Raw genomic sequence first — 8,663 nt, forward strand, 5'->3', positions numbered from 1 at the left:
CGTACCTATTCTTAGCTAGAGAACCAGGCATTAGAGCTAGCAGAGCCGTTGCGTGCCGAAACAAAGCCTCCTTCGATAACGTCCGGTTTGTGATAGACCTTTCACCACAACACTTGCACGCTTGCTTGGTGCGACTGTTTGCCAAGAGCAGAGACTGCTACCAACACTTCCCGAGGGAAATAAAAGAAGTTACCAACAGTTTTGCATTGATATTCGACAATTCAGGGCTGTTTTACACCTTTTGTTACTGCCGGTGTGGAACGTTGCCAGCTACGAAAATCTCCCCCAGACACTTTCAATTTGTCCGAATGTTTTAATCATCAAACTTGTGCTGTGCAAATTGCGTTCCATTTGAATGCAACTACCGTTGCGCGTTTCACACGGACACGGACACTCAGGACATGGGAAAATATTTGATCACTGAATCATCGTTACCATCGACGATCCGACGACGGCAACGTTGTCACGCCAAGACAGGGACACAGGAATGTCTTTGTTCGATTGCAAATGGAGAAACTTACAGCCAAAGTGGCAAAGATACCGAAGGGGCCAACTCTGGAAAGCATGATAAGACGCATTTGTGCATTCATAAGGCCGAAATGGTTCTGTAAATGAGGTTTAAATAGTGTGCACAATTGACAACAACAACTAAAAAACTCGTGCTGAGATATTCAACATTCAGCAAATGCTTGTCATGATGCTTTTTCACTGCACAATCTGGGGAAGCCCCCCCAAAGAATATGTATCGGGTTGTAGATTACGGTTATCAGCCAGAAAACTGTTGGGTCTCAGTGATGACCATAATCTAACAACCACTGGAGCAAAATCCAAGTTAAAGCGGAAAAACACTCAACTGTTTTGTTCGCAACCCTTGCCTTTACTTTCCATACAGTATTACAGATTACACTCGTTCCGTGTATGCTTCCTTTCTAACTCTTTTTTCCCCGTTTATTCCAGCAATCAAGCAGAACATGCTGACTACAGCGCCCAACTGGTGCCCGCTCCTAGGGAGCGTTTGCATATTTATTTACTTTCCAACTTATCGTACACCCCCGCGCGCAGGGTATGTCTGCCATCGTCCACCAGACCCGACACAGACCAATCTGTTAGCTCATGCTGATTCATCGCCCCGACAAGCGCCCCAACGCGGAGAAACGGACGGACGGACCCCTTGATTGCAACTTCTGCTGTGATCGCGGGTGCACCACCACTATGCTGTAGCGCAACCAAGGCAAAAGAATATTTACAATCAAGTCTTCTCCCACCACCGGCCACCAGTAGACGCCGGTTCTATGGTGCTGTGCTGCCTACAAATTGATACCGCGTGTTCCCCGGACGGACACTTGTGTCTGTCGTACTGCCAACACCCTCAAGTGGATAGGCGTTAGCAAATCGTGCGAATATGTGGAAGAGACCTTCCCTGCGCTCTTCCTGATACGTATGGAGCACATGCAGCCTGTGAACCGCTTTTTTCTAGCCCTTGAAATTGGATGCACGTCTGAAAGGGACTCTCCATATAGGAGGGACGGAACTCCAAGGGAGGTTGCATGTCTCATTAAAAAATACGCCATATCATTCACCAAATGGATATGGAACGAAAATGTAAATTCAACTCGGAACCCAGCGTCGGGGCGATTTGTTCTAAAGCTCTTATTTCGTTTCTCGCTTTGTTTATGGAGGACATATTTTTTATCTGTTGCAATTATTCACCTCACCAATGCAACTTCAGTTCAGACTACTTGAGACTAGCAGTGAGAACACTCCATTTTGAGGGAATATGGGTGAATATTTAATACAGCAAATATAATTATAATTCTCTTAACCCGGAGCTCCGTACAGCCACCTTTTCCAGGTTAATAGCAAATCTCATTGGAATATCACACATCTAGAATTGAATTTGTGCGTGCTGCGTGCTGCCGATCGATCGAAGAAGCCGGGCTCTACTCACGAAACGAACTTGGTGCAAAATTCCAGAACATTCCCTGACGTAAATCGACATCTCCGGAACTTTTGGAAAACTCGATTAAGCTATCACCGTTCCAAAAGGGCACCCACTCTGGTAGATTGAATGGCACCGGCATCCAGCAGCACACAGCACCTGACGCACGACGTAAACGACACGCCACGCGGGGGGTTTGTGTTCGGCATCCCACGTCACAGAACCGTCGCTCCACGTCGAGCGAGCAAAATCCACGACAAAACACAACATTGGTTAAATTTAAGCGTTGTTAAATTGCTAGGTTATCGAACCATACATAATCAAACAATGATTCCGATTCCGATGTTTGCCCGAAAGGGGTTTCGGAAAAAAACACCCCAAACGAATCCAATTAAACAAGCGCAGCTTTGCCAAACACCACGACGACCATCATCATCGCGGTGGTGATGGTGGTGCCTTAAAATGTTCTAATTAATTAAACCAAAGCGTGTGGCCCACAATCTGCCGCACTCTGCATGATGGTTTTGCGTAATGAACTGTGAAATGTTTCGCAAGATTGATCGATAAAATGGGACAAAATGGAGCAAATGAGCGAGACCTGTTCCAGCGCCTAATTGCATAAATTAGGCTTCCGGTGACATTGCCAATATTGATGAGGAGGCCGGAAGTGTCACCATGTACGGAGGCATTCGCACCGGCTCGATCGGTAGTAAAGTGGTCGTTATGAAGTACATGAAGTTGGTTGGTAGTTATATTACTAGAAACGGTCGCATCACTAACTTGTTTAAAATTACATTGGGAAGGATGCTCTCTAATGGTCTGGAGTTTAGCTCCAATGTGTAATCATATTTCAAAGTGTGTTCAATAATTATTGGAACTGTTTAGATTAAATTAAAAAAGCAATATCTGCAATACTTGCAAACAAAGAGAGAGAGAGAGAGAGAGAGAGAGAGAGAGAGAGAGAGCGAGAGAGAGAGAGAGAGAGCGAAGAACTCGCATATGAATGATGGCAAATTCACACTCTCCGCATGCTGTGTTCGACTCAATGGCTGTAAACAATTCTTCAATGCAACGAGATTTCATCCTCCCCGTCGCTATCGTCCTCTTGTTCTTCCTCAACCTCAACCTTGCTCTGTGTTGCATAAAGCTTACCCAGATACCAATCTCTTCTCCATTTTCAATACTCTCTCTCCCGTTCTCTCGCTTTGTTCTCGATAGCCTTGCAGACCACTTGACGCTACGCGGATGTAAACATGACGCAAAATGTCTACAGTACCGCACACTACTGCAGCAAGCAAGCAAGTGGAGTTTCTATATTTTCTCTTTGAGCTTCTATAAAGGCCGGGCTACATTGATCGTACTCGCACGCGTAATTTTGATTTTCACTAGCGCATCTGGCGGCGGCTGACCGAAGCATTTTGCCAAACAATTTGGAGCCGCTCCAGAAAATACGTTAATTTTCCATGTTTTTTACTTAAATCGGAGGAGAAAAGTTTTGTAAAACGTAGATACACATGTCTTGCACGCATTGCATCCATTTTTGCAATGGAAAACGATGGAAAAACTACTTAATTTTGAGATCCGGCAGGTCCATTCCCTCGATGACCAAAAAAGGCTTCCACCAGCCGCCGCCAGATGCGCTAGTGAAAATCAAAATTACGCTTGCGAGTACGATCAATGTAGCCCGGCCTTAATAATCTATCCGATCCGTACACGTCAAAACGCCCCCCGGGAGAAGAGATGCTGCTCGTTTCGTCACAAACTGTTGCAAAGGGAAGGTGTGATTTTATCGCCATTTTGTACCTGCGCCGTTTAGCACGTGCTGCTTTTGTGCAAGACGTACAAGTGGAAAAGCAGCTTCTCCATCCACCCATTAGACAAAGCTCTTTTATCATTATTGGATAGCAGACGTCGTAAGTAAACAGGTTTCTTTGTAGCTTGTTATATTACTGTGACAGCTTTTACCAGTTCAAAGGTCTATTGTGAGAATCTCTTTGTTCCCCAGAAAGTAACTAAATCTTACCTCTTTAACTGCAACTTTTCTTATCTGCTTCAAGTGATTATGATTTTCCGCTTTTCGTTTATCTTTTAAACACCTGCACTTTCGTCAAATGGCTCCTTTCATACGCACCCTCACACAAAACGCACTTCTTCATCAGCAGCACCAGCTGCAGAGATTCTTCACAGTGCTGTTGGGTTTTTTTTTATTACACCATTACCAAATCCTTGCACCAGAACACTGCCTCACACTGCCAGGAAAGTGCTACACAGAGAGAGTATAGCAAAGGAAGAAAGAGCTGCACTGTCCCACAAACAAGCACTAACGCGTAGCTCTTACCGACGCGGCGACCGACTGGAAACTGAAAACGAACGAACCAAACAAATGGAGGCGTGTGTGGCCACCACCGAAGCTGCTCCGTTCTCTCTACAACGTGCCGCTCAAGAATCATCTAGCAATCACAGATCGTGCAACTGTCGCTCGCGGCAACACCCGGATGACAGCCGCCTAGCAATGGAGAGAACACACTACCCCAGGCTCTCCGCATGCTGTTTACTACCATACTCTCCTATCTCTCTCTCTCTCTCGCTCTGTATACTATTACCTTTTGTTTTGTCTGCCGTCCTGAATCGTCGGCGCGCATTTTTTCCCCTCTTCAACGGACGAGTTGTTGTTACGTCAAAAATGGCGCATGCGTGTCCTGGCCAGCGTGCGAAAGCTTGGCAAAGTTACGAACATGGAGCTTTTCCACGAAAATGGGAAATGTGTTTTCCAACCTACTACTTGACGAATGTTTTGTATTTTCCAACCAGTCACCACGTGAAGGGTGACGGGGCCTGGGGTATGGGGAGTGGGGAGGCCTGGTTGTGTGCGTAAAACCCCCCCCAACGCAAGCTATTGATTTTTCCTCCAGAGCACAGTGCAGGACTGTCACTTGCAGATAATACTCCTGGGGTGGAAAGCCTTTCCTTCTGCGTTGCTCTAATTCGTCATTTCCATTCTGATTGGTGTTCTGCTTCGATTCGCAACGGTATCCTGCAGTGAAATTTAGTGAAAGCGCGTGTTACTACTGTTACAGTGGTTTGAAAACGATCGCCACATTCGTTCCTTATGCTAGAGGTCCTCCACAACACCAGGTATAAACATTGTATAATAGTAGCAGGAAGGGGAAAAAGAACACCATACGCGAGGTGATGGTCACAGAATTATCTGTCTCTCTTCAGGAAAGGAGCCGCGAACAACGCACGGCATATATTATCACACTAATATACATATAGCAAAGGAACTACACGATGGAGCTGTTAACCCGGAGGCAGTTTAACTTAATTACTAGCGCCGGAAATAGTGCCACCCTGTCCGCTGCAACCCCTTTACTTATTCTGCTCTTCCTGCTAGCCACCGTAGTTCCGTACCATGGCACGATTGCACTACCCGAGGGAACGTTCCCGGTCGCGAAGCGTATGAATATCGAAACATGTTTAGGTAAGTGAGCGTGGGGCTCTCCTCCCAAAGCCAAACTACTCCATGGCCTACTAACTACTAACATTCATCCATCTTGCCAGCAGTTCGGTTCGATGTGCATCTCAACACCATCATACGCACGGAAGAGTCACGATCGATGGGTGCCCGCTTCCTGGACGATGCCGATCTTAATTCGCGCGAACAGTGCCTGCGACTCTGCTGCGAAACAGAAAACTGCGATGTGTTCGTGTTCGAGGAGAAGGTAAGTCGTGTGCCAAAGGGCAGGCTTTCAGGTCACGACGAGGGGAATTCCCTGCGCATGGGGCGTAAAACGTTGGTAAACATCCGTTATCCGAGGCACAAAGGGTAGTAACATGAGTCTCGAAAAAAAGGCGGGGAAGTACCTTGACCAGTGATTGTTCGGTTGAGAGGTGAGAAAACGACATCCCAGGTTAAAGCGCCCCAACTTTAGGGCGCGACGATTCTAAACAAGTTTTATTATGTGTAAATATGAAACATCCTCTTTCTTTCGCCTCTCAAACGTATTGTGCTGAAGCTCGGCTTTTGTCCAAAAAACCATCGCCCCAACCCGTTACCGTTACGCTTCTAAATGTACCTTTGTTCTAAAATCCCTTCCCATGCATTTCTGTTCGGTTCACACCTGCTGGCTCCGCAGAGTCCCGGGACGTGTTTCCTCTTCCAGTGTGGTCCACCGGAGAACTTTCGCTGTAAGTTTACGCGCCACTCGAACTACACCAGCGCGGTTCTGTCCATCCCACCGCCCCCTATGGAGCAACCGCCGCCACCACCACCGCTGGCGGCGCAGATACAATCGTTAGCTGGTCAGCCGGCCACCACCAGCAGTAACGGTGCGACCAAGCCGCTCTCCCAGCACGAGCTGGAGCTGGTCAGCTTGAAGGATGGTGGTGGCACCAACGGCAAACAGATTGGATCAAATCTAGCGTCCGCTTCCTCGACAACGCCCCTGCCACCGTTGGGTGTACGACTCGGCGAATTACCAACCACCCCTAGTGCCAGCACACCGAAACAAGCGGCGGCGGCGGCGGCGCAACAGTGTGGCCATTTCGAGTTTCCGTGTCACTCGGGCGAATGCATTGCCGTGTACAACGTGTGCGATGGCATCCCACAGTGCGAGGACGGCAGTGACGAAGGTGCCGAATGTCCGCAAAAGAGCGATCGCGCACCGCTCGTTTCGTCACCGGGCGTGCTGCAGCAGGGCAGAGAGCAGGGCGCCGGCCTAGGAAATGCCAACGGTGGTGGTTCGGTCAATCAGCCCATCATGATGATTCCCTCGGTGCGTGGTGGTGCAGGCGGGAACACTCCGCTAGGGATGCCCTCACAGGGAATGATCGGGCAGGGAATGTATCAACCGTTGGATTTTCAGCAACCGCCGAATCGCTTCAGCTTGTCGTTGGAGCAGCAACAACAGCAGCAACAACAACAACAGCTTACCAAATCGATTATGCACCGCAACCGGGAAGATCCGATGACAGCGCCCAAACCCTGGCCCCGTCCAGCTATCAACGAACCCAACTACGTTGGTATGTCCTTTACAGCTTTTGGCTTTCTTTGTGATCAAATTGACCATATTTCCAATCTCTGCACCTTTTAGATACCTCCGACAGTCACATCTTCAATCACAAGGGTGGTCTGCAGCTTTCGCCGATTAACGGCCTGGGCCCAGCATCGCAGCAATATCAGGAATCATTACCGGAGCCCAACTACATGCCATCGTCCTCCGTTATACGGGGTGGCGGTGGTGGCAAATCGTATCTGACCCTGCCAGGGAGCAGCGGCTATCCGCAGCAACCGTTGCAACAATTTCCACCGGAACAGCCCCAACAACTCCCGCCATCATCTTACAAATCCATCCTTCCCTCGCAGTGGATGGGAAGCAACAGCGTGCGATCCAATTGGCCAATGCAACCGGGAGATGGTTTGCCTAGCGGCGGTGGAAGCGATGGAGCTCCTCCCCAAGAACAGTACATACAGCCACCAGTCCAACAGCACCGTCCCGTGATGCAAGAGCTGCAGTCAACTTCCAATGGGGCGGACGCAGCGTCCTCGATTACAATGCAACAACAATCGGTTATCAATCAACCCGCCGCCCATCCTTCCGGTGCACAGTGGGGACTGGGATCGCAGACAGCAGGGGGAGGAGCGACTCCCACACCGAACGCTGTTGTTGTTCCTGGTGCCCCTGCTGCACCTGGAGCAGCTGCTGGAGAGGAATCGAACAATCGCGCCGGGTCTGATACTCCAGCAGCAAACAACAATCCTGCGCCAGGGCACGAATCGTTGCCTTCGTCTGGTGCCACCGCTCCAGACAGCGCTAAACATAAACCCCCGGCAAGCAATCCTTCCGGCGGTGGGGCAGAATATGAGGAAGATGCTTACGAAGACACTTACCCGGAGTCGACGAATGCGGCCGGCGGTGAGGAGCAATCGCAGCCGCCCACCCAAACGGAACCACCGAAGAAAAAGCTTCGAAAGCATCACAAACACGGCAAGCAGGGTGGTGCTGCCTCGGACTCGGATCTGGACACTGCAAATGAACAGCAGACGGAACAGCAGCAGAAAAAGAAGAAAAAAACTAAAACCATCAAAAAAGATAAGGCAGCGGATCATGGGGCGGGCAGCGGGCATCACGCTGGCACCGATCCGATCGTGCACGAGCATCTGAAGGCGCTGCACAAGGATCTGGAGATCGAGTTTGCGGACCACGACGGGTATGCGGACCGTCCCGGCGGTGCCATGCTTTCACTTACCCTCGGCGTGCTGCTGACGGCGGCCATGGGCATTCTGCTCAGCTGCCGGATGCGTGTCGCCCGTCGAAGAATTCGCCGTCCGGGGAAATCGTCCTACGCGCACGATGCCGACTTCCTCGTGAACGGCATGTATCTGTAGTGGTGTCGCGTGTGTAGCTGCTGCTGAACACAGGGACGCTTTGGGAGGGCAGGAGGGTCAGTTTACGATTTGGCTGGGCCATACACTAAATGAACCCACGTTTGTTGTTCCGTTGTTTCATCCCTTTTCCGTTGCCGTTTGCTGGATGGTGTTGTGGTTTCTTGCTTTCTTTCCAGCCAAGAACGATTCTTGAAAAGTGCGGTTTAAAATCAAGTATTACGTTTATTCCCTAGAGCTGTAATTAGTGAAAAAATATTACCATTAACACAGGAATGAAACATATACAGTGTGTGAAATAAAATAAACCCACAACAAAACAATTGAATGTGTGTTTGT

General features: G+C 49.1%; 2 protein-coding genes across 4 annotated transcripts in view; one reads left to right on the plus strand and one right to left on the minus strand.

Moving 5' to 3' along the window:
- Window positions 1–4,316, minus strand: part of LOC120956932 (protein phosphatase 1 regulatory subunit 14B) — a 35,004-nt gene extending 30,688 nt beyond the window's left edge. For both annotated transcript variants that reach the window (XM_049610595.1, XM_049610594.1), the window contains exon 1: window positions 3,963–4,316. The gene's annotated coding sequence lies outside the window, so the exon portion shown is untranslated. The remainder of the gene's footprint in view (window positions 1–3,962) is intronic.
- Window positions 4,317–4,554: 238 nt separating this feature from the next.
- Window positions 4,555–8,647, plus strand: LOC120956928 (trithorax group protein osa). Of its 2 annotated transcripts, none has more exons than XM_049610591.1 (5): window positions 4,555–5,074; window positions 5,162–5,420; window positions 5,501–5,661; window positions 6,076–6,961; window positions 7,033–8,647. In XM_049610591.1, exons 2-5 carry the CDS (start codon window positions 5,231–5,233, stop codon window positions 8,325–8,327), a joined length of 2,532 nt encoding a protein of 843 aa, XP_049466548.1. In that variant the 5' UTR covers window positions 4,555–5,074; window positions 5,162–5,230; the 3' UTR covers window positions 8,328–8,647. The 2 variants fall into 2 exon arrangements, with proteins under 2 accessions (XP_049466548.1, XP_040234686.2); XM_040378752.2 differs by having other exon boundaries at window positions 4,560–5,074; window positions 5,504–5,661.
- Window positions 8,648–8,663: the final 16 nt, after the last annotated feature.

Source organism: Anopheles coluzzii, chromosome 3, assembly GCF_943734685.1.
Source record: "Anopheles coluzzii chromosome 3, AcolN3, whole genome shotgun sequence".
NCBI classification, from domain to species: domain Eukaryota; kingdom Metazoa; phylum Arthropoda; class Insecta; order Diptera; family Culicidae; genus Anopheles; species Anopheles coluzzii.

Bases quoted from the DNA above. Each gene is read 5' to 3' on its own strand.
- LOC120956928 (XM_049610591.1), top strand. From the start codon at position 5,231: ATGGAGCTGTTAACCCGGAGGCAGTTTAACTTAATTACTAGCGCCGGA. The intron at 5,421-5,500 runs GTAAGTGAGCGT...CCATCTTGCCAG, and splicing joins GAATATCGAAACATGTTTAG to CAGTTCGGTTCGATGTGCAT. The intron at 6,962-7,032 runs GTATGTCCTTTA...TGCACCTTTTAG, and splicing joins CAACGAACCCAACTACGTTG to ATACCTCCGACAGTCACATC.